At 40.2% G+C, this 18838-nt stretch overlaps 1 protein-coding gene across 1 annotated transcript in view; it reads left to right on the top strand.

The window, feature by feature from the left end:
* Positions 1-1590: 1590 nt before the first annotated feature.
* Positions 1591-18838, top strand: part of LOC147646799 (serine/threonine-protein kinase pim-1-like) — a 34570-nt gene continuing 17322 nt past the window's right edge. Inside the window, exon 1 of the mRNA XM_086872945.1 lies at positions 1591-1617. Within this exon, the coding sequence (XP_086729071.1) occupies positions 1591-1617 (27 nt within the window). The remainder of the gene's footprint in view (positions 1618-18838) is intronic.

Here is an 18838-nt window from a genome sequence, read left to right as displayed (position 1 = left end):
CAATTCCACCCCAAATCCTGGGAGAACTCCCCAAAAACCAGCAAGCCTTCCCAAAACCTCCACCAAAATTGCAACTCTCTCCCCAAAAATCACCAAAAATCTGAGAATATAAATTTTTTCATACCTTGGGTGGGGGGAGAAACACCAGAAATCTCAGGATTTTTTTCCGTTTTTTTGGGGAGGGGGGTCTCCCTGTTTCCTGTCCCCCCAGGTGACCCCACCCCAAAATTCCTGCCCCTTGGCCCCCCAAATTAAGTGTAAATAAATAAAAAGATGAAAAACGGAAAAAAAAAGGGGGGGGGAAGGTAAAAAAAAAAAAAAAAAGCCAGAAAAAATTTTTAAAAACCATTTTCTCACCTCAGTTTGGGGGGAGGGGGATGGAGGAAATATTGGGGGAGGGGGTGAACCTCCAGAAAAAAAAAATTGAGGGACCCCCCGTGTCCTGGGTTGATTATGATGTTAAATTGTATCCCCATTCGTCCACCTAACCCAGACACAGATTTTGTATTCTTAAAATTCCATCTAAGAGTAAAAGTGAGTGGAAAAGAAGCACCGGGTCTGTTATCAGACTGTAATTGCTCCCCACACATCGGGAGTTTTGACTACAGCACAGACAGACAACAAGACACAGATCGCCTTGGCTTTCCAACTAGCCGGAGCAGAGAGGTCTTCCTGGACTGTTTTCTTTCCCTTTTTCTGAAACGAATCGAACCTGCTCTGGACTGGGGACTCGGGGGAGCACCGGGAGCTTGCACCCGTGGACTACCGGGAGCCCAGCTTGGGCAGCGGCATTTTCCAGCGCCAGAGGGACTGATAACAGAGCGAACACCCACAGGAAAGAGACCCTCTGAAGTTCGTCATCTCTTCTGAATGGCAAGAGGTTTTGTAATTTGATATCGTTCATTCTTGTGCTAGGTAGAGCTGTGCCTGTGAAATAAACAGGATTTTTCCACTTCTCTCAGAGAAATCTCTTCCGAACCGGTTGAGGGGTGGGAGAAAAGGGCCACCTGGGTTTGCTTCCCGGGGGGAGCCCCATTGGAGGTTTTCTCCCAAATTTGCCCTAAACCAGGACAGCGTCCCTCGGCAGTTGGCGGCCTTTGGGGTGGAGCCCAGTGGCACGCGAGCGGCCTTTGGTGGCTGCTGTCGGCCGCCCGCTGGGTAGACCTGCTGTCGGCCGGCGGGCCGCCGTGTGACGCGTCGAGCGGCTCTCCCCTATCGGCCTGAGCGCCTCGCCGCCTTCGCGTCTCCCTGAGAGGGAAGGAGGGAGCCCTCAGAAGCCGGCGGCGCTCCCTCCCGTGTCTGGGCCCGAGCAGATGGCGGCCCTGCTCCCGCCTCGGTTTCTGCCCGGCTGGCTCGGTCAGCGGGGCTGCCGTCCGCCTGCAGGTTTCGGTGGGGCTGGCCGGGGGCGAGCGGGAAGGAAGCCGCCGTCGGAGCGAAAGCCTCCGAGAGAGCGCCGGCAAGAAAGCTTCCTCGGAAAGGGAGGAGACCGAGCCTCAAGCCGCCGGCGGCCCCGTCGGCCCGCTCCTCAGCCCCTGCAGGCGTTGTCGCGGTGTCGAGCGGCCGGCCGCTTGAGGAGCCGCCTGGTCCATGATGCCAATTTATGTCACGATCCGCAAGGTGGGATTCGTGATGTGACTCTTTTATTTGATCGCAGAGTACAAAAGATTATCAGCAAACCAGGGACTCAAACAGCAGAACACACTTTACTGAGTGCTCATCAGCACTAATATGCGATAGAGGGAAAAGAGGAATAAGCAAAGCACAAAGAAAGAGAGTAAGGGGATTATAGCTACCAATGTCGAAGTCCACTCCGCCATCCAACGATGCAGAGTCTTCTGTCTGTTGGTGAGATCTCAAAGGAAAGTAAGTTTTGGGTTTATTTTACAATTTTTATTCCAGTTCCAGCAACTCACTGTATCACAATTACTCTCTCTTTTGCTCAAAAATCCACACTTTGAACACTCCATTCCTCCCAATATACTCTGTCATGAATTAAAGGAATCTTTTTAAGCTATTATTGTCCATCTCCATAGCTTTAACAGAAAGGTATTTCAGCTTGTAAAGCATCTCCTTATTCTCTCTTCCCCATTTAAAACTTAACTCTTTTCCTCACTGTTTTTACTGGTTTTATGATGTCTTCTTCATGTTGATTGTCTCTCTCTTTCTCTGTCTTTCTGGGAAAAAGGAGTAATCTGTACATTTTATTCAGGTAGTAAAAGAATTAAAAGCTTTAGAAAAGCTGCAAGAGTTCATGGTGTCAGGTTTCAGTCCAGCAGCAGAAACTGAAAACTAAACCAGGTTGGCCGGCTCTGCTTTCTTTTCCTCCGCCCCCACCTTCATCCTCTGTGGCCTTGTCTGGCCTGGAGGGCGGGGGGGGAGAGGAGGAGGCCAAGACAGAGCCTTGTTACCTTTTCAGAAGCCAGAAACAAAAGAGGACAAGAGTGCTCTGACTTTACATCTTAAGGAGGTGTTCACAGCGTGACTCTACGTTTTAATGGTCAAAACTGCTGTCAATTGTTAGAAATGACTGATAATTGGTCTGGAGGAAAGACTGCCATCAGCCACCAGCACCTTCAACTTCCTTAGCTCTCAAAACTACCATAAAGGTAAAACCACCCCATGACACTGTGACACAACCGCTGTGAATGTCCCAGTTTCCACCTCTCTGTGACAGTACAGCAGGGACAGCCCCAGTGTTCTCCTCTCTGTGACACCACAGCAGGGACAGCCCCAGTGTTCTCCTCTCTGTGACACCACAGCAGGCACAGCCCCAGTGTTTCACTCTCTGTTGCGCCTGTCGTGGTTTTAAAGCATTAGTTAGAAAATCACTGTAAAACTTACTCATTTCTTGCTGTGAGATGTGGATGATGAGAAGGGCAAAAGAAGCTTAAAACCTAAAGGAATGAGTAAGTTTATTAACCAAACTACAAGGTTAAGAAAGCAGAATAAAACTTCCAGAAACCCTTTTTCCCCACCATGCTGCCATTCCTGTATTTAATTGACAACATAGAGGAAAAAAACCAAACCCTGGTGGTTAAAACAGTCCAAACTTTGCTATAGTCTTTTCAGCAGTCTTTGTCGAGAAAAAGAAGTTCTTTTTTGTCAGTCTATGGAGTTTTTCATAAGAAAACCATTTTCTCGTGGCTTCCTATTGCTCTGATGCCAGTGGCCCAGAAAACTCTGCCATCAGTCCTTTCCTCCCATTTCACACCACTCTGAGCTGTGTTCTTGGGCTGTGATTCAAGGGGTGTCCTTTGAAGGATAAGATCTTCCAAGGCAAAAGTTCTCTTCATTTGTCTCTGTGACCATCTCTGGAAACAGAAATTTTTGCTTTGTCTCTTAAGAGCCACAAATCTTCAACAACTCTCACTTCTCCTTTTCTCTTCCAGCATCTCCTAGGATTACAACCACTTCACCCTTGACTCAGCTTTATCAATGAATTACTTTTGCTCAGATCTACACTTTGAAATACTCCATTCCCCCAAAATACTCTTTCAGGAATGAAAGGAGTTTTTTCAGGACATTATTGTCCCTCTCCATAGCTTGAACAAAAGAAAACTTCAGCTTATTCAGGCATCTCCTTTTTGTCTTCCCATCTGAGGGTTAATTCCTTCCCTTGCTGCCTTTGATCCTTGATGCTGTCTCTTTCCATGGTGATCCCTCTCTCTTCCCCTCTCTCTGGAAAAAGGATTAATCTGCAAGTCTCATCTGCCTAGCGAAAGGGTTAAACTCTTGCCCAGGCCTTGATCTCTGCCGAGGCAGCGGCTGGAGCAGTTTGCCAGGGAAGATTTTTGGTAGCTGCTCTGGAGGAGTGTGGCCACTGTCTCAGCACGCCGCAGCTCAAGAGCTTTCCCTCCCCTTCCTCGGCAGTCTCTGCTGAAAGCCAGCAGCGTCAGAAACTGCAGCCGAGCCAGGAAGCGGCCTGACCCGGCAGCCCCGCTGCACAAGGCGCAGCGAGCCCTGCAAGGGCTTCAGCCCCTCTGGGAAGGGGCTCCTGTCACTTCACAGTCGCCATCCAGCACCAGGAACCGCAGAACTCCAGCCAGCCCCGCTCCCCGCCGCGGCCTTGTCTGAGGTGGAGCGGCGGAGGCTGAACCAGAGCCCTGTTACCTCTTCAAAAGCCAGAAAGCAAAGAGAAAGAGAAATTCCCAGGCTTAAAATTGAAAGGGTGGTGTTCACAGGTTGATGTCACTTTTCAATGGGCAAAACTACTGTCAATTCCAGAAATGGCCAGGTATTGGCCAGGACAAAAATCTCCAATCAGTTTCCAGCAACCTTAACTTCCTTAGCTGTTTCTCTTTTTTTCATAAATGTCAATCTAACCCACACTAGCACAAGTGACAGCCCCAGTGTTCTCCTCTCTGTGACACCACAGCAGTGATAGCTACCATGTCCTCCTCTTTGTGACACCACTGCTGTGACTGTCCCAATTTCCCCCTCTCTGTGACACAACAGCAGGGACAGCCCCAGTGTTCTCCTATCTGTGACACCACAGCAGGGACAGCCCCAGTGTTCTCCTCTCTGTGACACCACAGCAGGCACAGCCCCAGTGTTCCACTCTCTGTTACGCCTGTCGTGGTTTTAAAGCATTAGTTAGAAAATCACTGTAAAACTTACTCATTTCTTGCTGTGAGATGTGGATGATGAGAAGGGCAAAAGAAACTTAAAGGAATGAGTAAGTTTATTAACCAAACTACAAGGTTAAGAATGCAGAATAGTACTTCCAGAAACCCTTTTTCCCCACCACGCTGCCATTCCTGTCTTTAATTGATGTCATGGGGTGGCTTTACCTTTATAGTGATTTTAGGAGCTAAGGAAGTTGAAGGTGCTGGTGGCTGATGGGAGACTTTCCTCCTGACCAATTATCAGTCATTTTTAAGAACTGACAGCAGTTTTGACCATTAAAAAGTGAATTCAAACTGTGAACACCGCCCTAATATGTAAAGTCAGAGCACTCTGGTCCGCTCTTTTGTTTCCGGCTTCTGAAAAGGTAACAAGGCTCTGTCGTGGCCTCCTCCTTCTCCCCTGCCCCCTCCCCCGCCAAGCCGGACAAGGCCGCAGAGGACGAAAGGGGGGGGGACGGGGGCAGGGGGGGCGCAGAGGAAAAGAAAGCAGAGCCGGCCAACCTGGTTTAGTTTTCAGTTTCTGCTGCTGGACTGAAACCTGACACCATGAACTCTTGCAGCTTTTCTAAAGCTTTTAATTCTTTTACTACCTGAATAAAATGTACAGATTACTCCTTTTTCCCAGAAAGACAGAGAAAGAGAGAGACAATCAACATGAAGAAGACATCATAAAACCACTAAAAACAGTGAGGAAAAGAGTTACGTTTTAAATGGGGAAGAGAGAATAAGGAGATGCTTTACAAGCTGAAATACCTTTCTGTTAAAGCTATGGAGATGGACAATAGTAGCTTAAAAAGACTCCTTTAATTCATGACAGAGTATTGGGAAGCTTGGAGTGTTCAAAGTGTGGATTTTTGAGCAAAAGAGAGAGTAATTGTGATACAGTGAGTTGCTGGAACTGAGTAAAGCGAAGATTTTGAAACATTGGGGCAATGAGAAAACTGTTTTCTAGGAAAGCTCACAGAGGCAGATGAAGAAGACTTTTGCCTTTGAATGCCTCATCCTTAAAATGACATCCCTAGACTCATGGCCCATACACACCTCAGAGTGATGTGAAATGAGAGGAGAAGAACTGATGACAGATTTCTGGGCAGCTGGCATCAGAGCAACAGAGAACTGTAACAGAAATAGTTTTCTTGTGAGAAACTCCATAGGTTATCAGAAAGAGACTTCTGTTTCTCTACAATGACTGATGAAAAGACTGTAGCAAGAATTTGGACTGTTTTTAACCACCAAAGTTCAAAATTTTTTTGTCTCTATGGTGTCATGTATACAAAGAAATGGTCAAGTAGTGAGAGATAGAAGAGTTTTCTGGAAGTTTATTCTGGTGTTCTTGTAGTTTTGTTAATAAACTTTCTTTATCCCTTTTTAAGTTTTAAGCCTGTTTTGCCCTTGTTCTAATCCATATCTCACAGCAAGAAATAAGTAATTTTTTAGTTACTGGTTTAAAACCATGACATCTCCTTTCAAAACCTAGTTGAAATTTTGCAAAAACAATTAGATGAAGAAAGGAATGAGACCCATCTCTTGCCAGTGGCCCGAAGAGAGGAATGGGTTAAAAATTCAAAGAATGCTTACTCACCAAAGAAACGGTGGAGAGGGAAACCCCTCTCATTAATCAAATTTAGCCTCAAAAAGAACTAACTGATGAAAAATTTTGGGGAGCACTGCTGTCCTAGCTTGAAACCTTTAATTAAAACAGAATATAATCATATTGTCATGGAGTTACTTTACCTTTAAGGGAGTTGGAGTTGCTGGGAACTGCCTGGAGTCTTTTCTCCTGACCAATTATCGGTCATTGCTGAGAATTGACAGCAGTTTACGCCATTGAAAAGTGGGATCAACTTGTGAACCCTACCTTAAAGTGTAAACCCAGAGCTCTCTTGGTTCTCTTTGTTTCCTGGCTGTGAAGGGTGGCAGAGCTCCAGGCCTCCCGTTCCCTGCCCAGGCCATGCGGCCGGGTGGGGCCGGGGCCGGGGCCAGCCGCGTGTCCCGGCCGCCAGATGGCGGGGGGCCTGCGGAAGGTTTTCCTCGGGCCCAGGCCGGGCCGAACCGATCTCTGGCTCAGCTGCAGGTTTTGCTGTAACTAAATTCACTGGAAAATGCCGAGTGAAGAAAGAGAGAGGCCCTGGACTTGCAGTGGGCTGGAGCGGCGACTACACTCTCCAGAGCAGCCATGAAGAACCTTCCATCGCAGACGGCTCCAGCTCCTGTTCGGCAGAGATCACCGAACCACCTACAAAAGCCTGGGCAAGATTTTAACTCTTTCATTACCCAGATGAGACTTGCGGATTAATCTTTTTATCCAGAGAGAGAGAGACAGAGTGATCAACATGAAAACAGACCTTATAAACTACCAGTGACAGGAAAGAAAAGAAGCTTCAGAAAAGGTAGAGAATTAAGAAGATGCTTTAATTAAGCTGAAATATCTTTCTGTTAAAACTATGGAGATGGACAGTTCTGAAAAGAACTCCTTTAATTCATGATACAGAATCTAGAGAGGAAAAAAGTGTTCAAAGTGTAAATTTGAGTAAAAAGTAGAGTAATTGTGGTATAGTGAAGTGCTGGGAGATTTGAAGCCTTGAGAGGCAATGAGAAAACTGTTTTCTAGTGAAGCTCACAGAAACAGATGAAGAAGACTTTTTGCCTTTGAATAACTTATCCTTAAAAATGCTATCCCTAGACTCATGGCCCATACAAACCTCAGAGTGATGTGAAAATGGGAGGAGTGGGCTCGAATAATAGCAGCTCTGGGCAGCAAACATTAGGGCAAGGAAAACTATAACAAAAATAGTTTTCTTCTGAGAAACTCCATAAATTTACAGGAAGAAACTTCTGTTTCTCTACAAAGACTGATGAAAAGACTGTAGCAAGAATTGGGACTGTTTTAACCATCAAAGTTCCAAAGTTTTTGTCTCTGTTGTCATGTGAACAAGGAAATAGTGAGTAGATAGGGGATGAAAAGGTTTTCTGGAAGTTTATTCTGGTGTTCTTATTATTGTAGTTTGTCAATAAACTTTCCTTTTTCCTTTTAAGTTTTAGGCCTGTTTTGCTCTTGTTCTAATACATATCTCACAGCAAGAAATAAGTAATTTTCTCAGTTACTGGTTTAAAACCACGACATCTCTTCAAAGTCTTTCAAATTCCAGAAACATTCCACAAAATCTCCACAAATTTGCACACAAACTATGAAAAATCTTTCAAAATGATTCAAGTCTAGTCAAAATCCCACAAAATTCCAGAAACATCCCAACAAACTCCCTAAATCTTCTCAAAACCCTACCAAATTCCAGAATCATCCCACAAAAATCTCCACAAATTTCCACACAATCTAAGAAAAATATTTCAAAATGCTTCATGTCGCCTCAAAGTCTTTCAAATTCCTGAAACATGCCACCAAATTCCAGAAAAATCCCACAAAATTCCACAAATATCCCAACAAACTCCCTAAATCTTCTCAAAACCCCACTAAATTCCAGAAACATCTCACAATATTCTAGAAAAATCTTCTCAAAACCCCACCAAATTCCAGAAACTTCCAAAAAAAACGTTACAAATTTCCACACATCCTAGAAAATTCCCTCAAAATTCTTCAAGTCTTCTCAAAATCTCATCAAATTCCAGAACATTCCACAACATTTCAAAAAAATCGCACAATATTCCAGAAACCTCCCACAAAATTCTTTACATTTTCACAAAATTCCACCAAATTCCAGAAACATCCCACAAAATCTCCACAAATTTCCACACAATCTAAGAAAAATACCTCAAAATCCTTCATGTCTCCTCAGTCTTTCGAAATTCCCCAAACATCCCACACAATTGCCTAAATCTTCTCAAAACCCTACCAAATTCCAGAAACATCCCACAAAAATCTCCACAAATTACCACACAATCTAAGAAAAATACCTCAAAATCCTTCATGTCGCCTTAAAGTCTACCAAATTCCAAAAACATCCCACAAAATTCCACAAATTACCACACAATCTAAGAACAATACCTCAAAATCCTTCATGTCTCCTCAAAGTCTTTCGAAATTCCCCAAACATCACACACAATTGCCTAAATCTTCTCAAAACCCTACCAAATTCCAGAAACATCCGAAAAAATTTCACAAAAATTTCAACAGATTCCAAAAACACCCCACAGAATTCCACAAACATCCCAACAAACTCACTAAATCTTCTCAAAACCCTACCAAATTCCAAAAACATCCCACAAAATCTCCACAAATTACCACACAATCTAAGAAAAATACCTCAAAATCCTTCATGTCTCCTCAAAGTCTTGCGAAATTCCCCAAACATTCCACACAATTCCCTAAATCTTCTCAAAACCCTACCAAATTCCAGTAACATCCCACAAAACCTCTTCCAATTTCCAAAAATTCCGCAAACATCCCACAAATATCCAGAAAAACCTTTTCAAAACCCTACCAAACTCCAGAAACATCCTGCAAAATCCCACAAAAATCCCACCAAATTCCAAAAACATCCCACGGAATTCCAAGCATCCCAACAAACTCCATAAATCTTCTCAAAACCCTTCCAAATTACAGAAACATCCCACAAAATTACAGAAAAATCTTCTCAAAACCATACCAAATTCCAGAAATATCCGACAAAATCTTGACAAATTTCCACACAATCTAAAAAAAACCCTCAAAATTATTCATGTCTCCTCAAAGTCTTTCAAATTAGAGAAACATCCCACAAAATCTCCAAAAATATCCACACAATCTAAGAAAAATACCTCAATTGCTTCATATCTCCTCAGTCCGTAAAATTGCAGGAACAGCCCACAAAATTCCACAAAAATCACACATAATTCCAGAAACATCGCACATAATTCCACAAACAACCCAACAACCTCCCTAAATCTTCTCAAAACCCTACCACATTCCAGAAACATCCCACAACAACTTTTCCAGTTTCCACTCATCCTAGAAAAATCCCTCAAAATTCTTCAAGTCTCTTTAAAATCTTATCAAATTCCAAAACATTCCACAACTTTACAAAAAAATCACACAACCTTCCAGAAATCTCCTACAAAATTCTTTACAATTTCACAAAACCCTACCAAATTCCAGAAACTTCCCACTAAACCGCCACCAATATGCACACAATCTAAGAAAAATCTTTCAAAATTCTTCAAGTCTAGTCAAAATCCCACAAAATTCCAGAAACATCCCACCAAATTCCAGAAAAATCACACAAAATTCCACATACATCCCATCAAACTCCCTAAATCTTCTCAAAACCCTACCAAATTCCAGAAACATCCCACAAAAACTTTTCCAATTTCCACAAAATTCCACAAACATCCCAAGAAACTCCCGAAGTCTTATCAAAACCCTGCCAAATTCCAGAAATATCCAACAAAATCTTTACAAATTACCACACAATCTAAGAAAAATACCTCAAAATTCTTCATGTCTCCTCAAAGTCTTTCAAAATTCCACAAACATGCCACACAATTCCACGAACGTCCCAACGAACTCCTTCAACCTTATCAAAACCCCCCCAAATTCCAGAAATTTCCCACAAAAACGTTACAAATTTCCACACATCCTAGAAAAATCCCTCAAAATTCTTCAAGTCTCCGCAAAATCTCACCAAATTCCAGAACATTCCACAACATTTCAAAGAAATCGCACAACATTCCAGAAACCCCCCACAAAATTCTTTACATTTTCACAAAACTCCACCAAATTCCAGAATCATCCCGCAAAAACTCTTCCAATTTCCACAAAATTCCACAAACACCCCACAAAATTCCAGAAAAATCTTCTCAAAACCCTACCACATTCTAGAAACATCCCACAAAATTCCACAAACATCCCAATAAACTCCCTAAATCTTCTCAAAGTCCTTCAAAATTCCAGAAACATCCCACAAAATTCCACAAACATCCCAACAAACTCCCTAAATCTTCTCAAAACCCTACCAAATTCCAGAAATATCCCACAATATCTTTACAAATTACCACACAAATACCTCAAAATTCTTCATGTCTTCTCAAAACCCTACCCAATTCCAGAAACCTCCCACAAAATCCTTTACATTTTTGCGAAACTCCCTCAAATTCCAGAAACATCCCACAAAATCTTTACAAATTTCCACACATCCTAGAAAAATCCCTGAACATTCTTCAAGTCTCCTCAAAATCACAACAAATTCCAGAACATTCCACATTTCAAAAAAATCGCACAACATTCCAGAAACCTCCCACAAAATTCTTTACATTTTCACAAAACTCCATCAAATTCCAGAAACATCCCACAAAATCACCAAAAATTTGCACAAAATTCAAGAAAACTCTTTCAAAATTCTTCAAGTCTAGTCAAAATCCCTCAAATTTCCAGAAGTATCCCAACAAACTCCCTAAATCTTCTCAAAACCCTACCACATTCCAGAAACATCCCACAAAAATCTCCAAAAATTTCCACACAATCTAAGAAAAATACCTCAAAATGCTTCATGTCTCCTCAAAGTCAAAAACTTTACAAATTTCCACACATCATAGAAAAATCCCTCAAAATTCTTCAAGTCTCTTTAAAATCTTACCAAATTCCAAAACATTCCACAACATTTCAAAAAAATCGCACAACTTTCCAGAAACCTCCCACAAAATGCTTTACATTTTCACAAAACCCTACCAAATGCCAGAAACTTCCCACAAAACCTCCTCCAATTTGCACACAAGCTAAGAAAAATACCTCAAAATGCTTCACGTCTCTTCAGTCTACCAAATTCCAGAAACATCCCACAAAATGTCCTCCAATTTGCAAGTGATCTAAAAAAAATCTTTCAAAATTCTTCAAGTCTAGTCAAATTCTCCACAAATTTCCACACAATCTAAGAAAAATACCTCAAAATTATTCATGTCTCCTCAAAGTCTACCAAATTCCAGAAACATCCTGCAAAATCCCTCAAAAATCCCACCACATTCCAAAAACATTCCACAGAATTCCACAAACATCCCAACAAACTCCCTAAATCTTCTCAAAACCTTACCAAATTCCAGAAACATCCCACAAAAATCTCCACAAATTTCCGCACAATATATGAAAATACCTCAAAATCCTTCACGTCTCCTCAAAGTCTACCAATTCCAGAAACATCCTGCAAAATCCCTCAAAAATCCCACCACATTCCAAAAACATTCAACAGAATTCCACAAACATCCCAACAAACTCCCTAAATCTTCTCAAAACCCTACCAAATTCCAGAAACCTCACACAAAAACTTTTCCAATTTCCACAAAATTCCACAAACATTCCACCAAATTCCAAATACATTCCACAAAATTCCACAAACATCCCAACAAACTCCCTAAGTCTTATCAAAACCCTACCAAATTCCACAAATATCCCACAAAATCTTTAGAAATTACCACACAATCTAAGAAAAATATCTCAAAATTCTTCATGTTTTCTCAAAACCCTACCCAATTCCAGAAACCTCCCACAAAATCCTTTACATTTCTGCGAAACTCCCTCAAATTCCAGAAACATCCCACAAAATCTCTACAAATTTCCACACATCCTAGAAAAATCCATCATAACTCTTCAAGTCTCCTCAAAATCTCACCAAATTCCAGAACATTCCTGTCGTGGTTTTAAACCAGTAACTAAAAAACTACTTATTTTTTGTTGTGAGATATGGATTAAAACAAGAGCAAAACAGGCTTAAGACTTAAAAGGAATAAAGACAGTTTATTAACAAACTACAAGAATGAGAATACCAGAATAAACTTTCAGAAAACCCTTTTATCTTCTACATCTTAACTATTTCTCTGTACACATGACAACATAGAGACAAATAACTTTAGGACTTTGGTGGTTAAAAACAGTCTTAATTCTTGCTACAGTCTTTCATCAGTCTTTGTAGAGAAACAGAAGTCTCTTTCTGATAGCTTACGGAGTTTCTCACGAGAAAACTATTTTTCATCATAGTTTTCTATTTCTCTAATGCCAGCTGCCTGGAAATCTGTCATTAGATTTTCTCCTCTCATTTCATATTTCCAAGGTGTGTATGGGTCACAGAGTTTAGGAATTTTATTTTTAACGATAAGTTATTCAAAGGCAGAAGTCTTCTTCATTTGTCTCTGTGAGCCTTCCTGGAAAACAGTTTTCTCTTTGCTCTCAAAGCTTCAAAATCTTCACTCAACTCAATTCCAGTAACTCACAGTATCACAAGTACTCTCTCTCTCTCTCTTCTGCTCAAAAGTTACACTTTGAATATCTCATTCCTCCTAATACTCTTATCATGAATTAAAGGAGTCTTTTTAAACTATTATTGTCTATCTCCATAGCTTTAACAGAAAGATATTTCAGCTGTAAAGCATCTCCTTATTCTCTCTTTCTTATTTAAACTTAACTCTTTTCTTCACTGTTTTTGGTGGTTCTATGATGTCTCTTCCATGTTGATTGTCTCTCTCTCTGTTTTTCTGAGAAAAGGAGTAATCTGTATGTTTATCTAGGTAGTAAAAGAATTAAAAGCTTTAAGAAAACTGCAAGAGTTCATGGTGTTAAGTTTTAGTCTAGCAGCAAAAACTGAAAACCAAGCTCGGCTGGCCAGCGCTGCTTCTCTTCCCCCTCCCCCCCCTCCACCCCGCGGCCTTGTAGGCCTGGAGGGGGGGGGGAGGAGGCCGAGACAGAGCCTGCTACCTTGTCAGAAGCCGGAAACCAAAGAGAGCAAGAGAATTCTGTCTGTACTTCTTAAGGGGGTGTTTACAAGTTGAATTCACTTTTTAATGGTCAGATCTGCTGTCAATTCTTGGAAATGACCGATAATTGGTCAGGAGGAAAAACTCCCATCAGCCACCAGCAGCTTCAACTTCCTCTCCCTCCAAGCTGTTTTAAAGGTAAAGCTACCCCATGACATTTCCACAACATTTCAAAAAAATCGCACAACATTCCAGAAACCTCCCACAAAATTCTTTACATTTTCACAAAACTCCACCAAATTCCAGAAACATCTCACAAAATCTCCACAAATTTCCACACAATCTAAGAAAAATACCTCAAAATTCTTCATGTCTCCTCAAAGTCTTTTGAAATTCCACAAACATCCCACACAATTCCACAAACATCCCAACAAACTCCTTAAACCTTCTCAAAGCCCTACCAAATTCCAGAAACATCCCACAAAATCTCCACAAATTTCCACACAATCCAAGAAAAATACCTCAAAATGCTTCATGTCTCTTCAATGTCTACCCAGTTCCAGAAACATCCCAAAAAATCTCCTCCAATTTGCACACAATCTAAGAAAACTCTTTCAAAATTCTTCAAGTCTGGTCAATATCGCACAAAATTCCAGAAACATCCCAAAAAATTCCACCAACATCCCAATAAACTCCCTAAGTCTTATCAAAACCCTACCAAATTCCAGAAATATCTCACAAAATCTTTACCACACAATCTAAGAAAAATATCTCAAAATTCTTCATGTCTCCTCAAAGTCTTTCAAAATTCCACAAACATGCCACACAATTCCACGAACGTCCCAACGAACTCCTTGAACCTTCTCAAAACCCCACCAAATTTCAGAAATTTCCCACAAAAACTTTACAAATTTCCACTCATCCTAGAAAAATCTCTCAGAATTCTTCAAGCCTCCTCAAAATCCCACCAAATTCCAGAACATTCCACAATATTTCAAAGAAATCGCACAACTTTCCAGAAACCTCCCACAAAATTCTTTACATTTTCGCAAAACTCCACCAAATTCCAGAATCATCCCGCAAAAACTCTTCCAATTTCCACAAAATTCCACAAACATCCCACAAAATTCCAGAAAAATCTTCTCAAAACCCTACCAAATTCCAGAAACATCCCAAAAAATTCCACAAACATCCCAACAAACTCCCTAAATCTTCTCAAAACCCTACCAAATTCCAGAAGCATCCCACAAAAACTTTTCCAATTTGCACAAAATTCCACAAACATTCCACAAAATTCCAAATACATCCCACAAAATTCCACAAATATCCCAACAAACTCCTTAAGTCTTATCAAAACCCTACCAAATTCCAGAAATATCCCACAATATCTTTACAAATTACCACACAAAGAAAAATACCTCAAAATTCTTCATGTCTTCTCAAAACCCTACCCAATTCCAGAAACTTCCCACTAAATCCCTTACATTTTTGCGAAACTCCCTCAAATTCCAGAAACATCGCACAAAATATTTACAAATTTCCACACATCCTAGAAAAATCCCTGAACATTCTTCAAGCCTTCTCAAAATCTCACCAAATTCCAGAACATTCCACAACATTTCAAAAAAATCGCACAACATTCCAGAAACCTCCCACAAAATTCTTTACATTTTCACAAAACTCCACCAAATTCCAGAAACATCCCACAGAATCTCCACAAATTTCCACACAATCTAAGAAAAATACCTCAAAAATCTTCATGTCTCCTCAAAGTCTACCAAATTCCAGAAACATCCTGCATAATCCCTCAAAAATCCCACCAAATTCCAAAAACATTCCACGGAATTCCACAAACATCCCAACAAACTCCCTAAATCTTCTCAAAACCTTACCAAATTCCAGAAACATCCCACAAAAATCTCCACAAATTTCCGCACAATCTATGAAAATACCTCAAAATCCTTCACGTCTCCTCAAAGTCTACCAATTCCAGAAACATCCTGCAAAATCCCTCAAAAATCCCACCACATTCCAAAAACATTCCACAGAATTCCACAAACATCCCAACAAACTCCCTAAATCTTCTCAAAACCCCACCAAATTCCAGAAACCTCACACAAAAACTTTTCCAATTTCCACAAAATTCCACAAACATTACACCAAATTCCAAATACATTCCACAAAATTCCACAAATATCCCAACAAACTCCCTAAATCTTCTCAAAACCCTACCAAATTCCACAAACATCCCATAAAAACTTTTCCAATTTCCACAAAATTCCACAAACATCCCAATGAACTCCCTAAATCTTCTCAGAACGCTGCCAAATTCCAGAAACATCCCACAAAATTCCACAAACATCCCAACAAACTCCCTAAATCTTCTCAAAACCTTACCAAATTCCAGAAACATCCCACAAAAATCTCCACAAATTTCCGCACAATCTATGAAAATACCTCAAAATCCTTCACGTCTCCTCAAAGTCTACCAATTCCAGAAACATCCTGCAAAATCCCTCAAAAATCCCACCACATTCCAAAAACATTCCACAGAATTCCACAAACATCCCAACAAACTCCCTAAATCTTCTCAAAACCCTACCAAATTCCAGAAACCTCACACAAAAACTTTTCCAATTTCCACAAAATTCCACAAACATTCCACCAAATTCCAAATACATTCCACAAAATTCCACAAACATCCCAACAAACTCCCTAAATCTTCTCAAAACCCTACCAAATTCCACAAACATCCCATAAAAACTTTTCCAATTTCCACAAAATTCCACAAACATCCCAACAAACTCCCTAAGTCTTATCAAAACCCTACCAAATTCCAGAAATATCCCACAAAATCTTTAGAAATTACCACACAATCTAAGAAAAATATCTCAAAATTCTTCATGTCTTCTCAAAACCCTACCCAATTCCAGAAACCTCCCACAAAATCCTTTACATTTTTGCAAAACTTTCTCAAATTCCAGAAACACCCCACAAAATCTTTACAAATTTCCACACATCCTAGAAAAATCCCTCAAAATTCTTCGTCTTCTCAAAATCTCACCAAATTCCAGAACATTCCAAAACATTTCAAAAAAATCGCACAACATTCCAGAAACCTCCCACAAAATTTTTTACTTTTTCACAAAACTCCACCAAATTCCAGAAACATCTCACAAAATCTCCACAAATTTCCACACAATCAAAGAAAAATACCTCAAAATTCTTCATGTCTCCTCAAAGTCCTTCAAAATTCCAGAAACATCCCACAAAATTCCACAAACATGCCACACAATTCCACGAACGTCCCAATGAACTCCTTAAACCTTCTCAAAACCCCACCAAATTCCAGAAATTTCCCACAAAAACTTTACAAATTTCCACTCATCCTAGAAAAATCTCTCAGAATTCTTCAAGTCTCCTCAAAATCCCACCAAATTCCAGAACATTCCACAATATTTCAAAGAAATCGCACAACTTTCCAGAAACCTCCCACAAAATTCTTTACATTTTTGCAAAACTCCACCAAATTCCAGAATCATCCCGCAAAAACTCTTCCAATTTGCACGAAATTCCACAAACATTCCACAAAATTCCAAATACATCCCACAAAATTCCACAAATATACAACAAACTCCTTAAGTCTTCTCAAAACCCTACCCAATTCCAGAAACTTCCCACTAAATCCCTTACATTTTTGCCAAACTCCCTCAAATTCCAGAAACATCGCACAAAATATTTACAAATTTCCACACATCCTAGAAAAATCCCTGAACATTCTTCAAGCCTTCTCAAAATCTCACCAAATTCCAGAACATTCCACAACATTTCAAAAAAATCGCACAACATTCCAGAAACCTCCCACAAAATTCTTTACATTTTCTCAAAACTCCACCAAATTCCAGAAACATCCCACAAAAACTCTTCCAATTTCCACAAAATTCCACAAACATCCCACAAAATTCCAGAAAAATCTTCTCAAAACCCTACCAAATTCCAGAAACCTCCCACAAAAGTCTTTACATTTTCACAAAACTCCACCAAATTCCAGAAACATCCCACAGAATCTCCACAAATTTCCACACAATCTAAGAAAAATACCTCAAAAATCTTCATGTCTCCTCAAAGTCTACCAAATTCCAGAAACATCCTGCATAATCCCTCAAAAATCCCACCACATTCCAAAAACATTCCACAGAATTCCACAAACATCCCAGCAAACTCCCTAAATCTTCTCAAAACCCTACCAAATTCCAGAAACCTCACACAAAAACTTTTCCAATTTCCACAAAATTCCACAAATATTACACCAAATTCCAAATACATTCCACAAAATTCCACAAACATCCCAACAAACTCCCTAAATCTTCTCAAAACCCTACCAAATTCCACAAACATCCCATAAAAACTTTTCCAATTTCCACAAAATTCCACAAACATCCCAACAAACTCCCTAAGTCTTATCAAAACCCTACCAAATTCCAGAAATATCCCACAAAATCTTTAGAAATTACCACACAATCTAAGAAAAATATCTCAAAATTCTTCATGTCTTCTCAAAACCCTACCCAACTCCAGAAACCTCCCACAAAATCCTTTACATTTTTGCAAAACTTTCTCAAATTCCAGAAACACCCCACAAAATCTTTACAAATTTCCACACATCCTAGAAAAATCCCTCAAAATTCTTCGTCTTCTCAAAATCTCACCAAATTCCAGAACATTCCAAAACATTTCAAAAAAATCGCACAACATTCCAGAAACCTCCCACAAAATTCTTTACTTTTTCACAAAACTCCACCAAATTCCAGAAACATCTCACAGAATCTCCACAAATTTCCACACAATCTAAGAAAAATACCTCAAAAATCTTCATGTCTCCTCAAAGTCTACCAAATTCCAGAAACATCCTGCATAATCCCTCAAAATCCCACCAAATTCCAAAAACATTCCACGGAATTCCACAAACATCCCAACAAACTCCCTAAATCTTCTCAAAACTTTACCAAATTCCAGAAACATCCCACAAAAATCTCCACAAATTTCCACACAATCTAAGAAAAATACCTCAAAAATCTTCATGTCTCCTCAAAGTCTACCAAATTCCAGAAACATCCTGCAAAATCCCTCAAAAATCCCACCACATTCCAAAAACATTCCACAGAATTCCACAAACATCCCAGCAAACTCCCTAAATCTTCTCAAAACCCTACCAAATTCCAGAAACCTCACACAAAAACTTTTCCAATTTCCACAAAATTCCACAAACATTACACCAAATTCCAAATACATTCCACAAAATTCCACAAACATCCCAACAAACTCCCTAAATCTTCTCAAAACCCTACCAAATTCCACAAACATCCCATAAAAACTTTTCCAATTTCCACAAAATTCCACAAACATCCCAACAAACTCCCTAAGTCTTATCAAAACCCTACCAAATTCCAGAAATATCCCACAAAATCTTTAGAAATTACCACACAATCTAAGAAAAATATCTCAAAATTCTTCATGTCTTCTCAAAACCCTACCCAATTCCA

This window comes from Cyanistes caeruleus, unplaced genomic scaffold, assembly GCF_971803275.1.
Source record: "Cyanistes caeruleus unplaced genomic scaffold, bCyaCae1.hap1.1 HAP1_SCAFFOLD_78, whole genome shotgun sequence".
Classification (NCBI taxonomy): Eukaryota; Metazoa; Chordata; class Aves; order Passeriformes; family Paridae; genus Cyanistes; species Cyanistes caeruleus.
The sequence above is the reverse complement of the archived record's forward strand: the minus strand, read 5'-3'. Positions and strand labels throughout refer to the sequence as shown.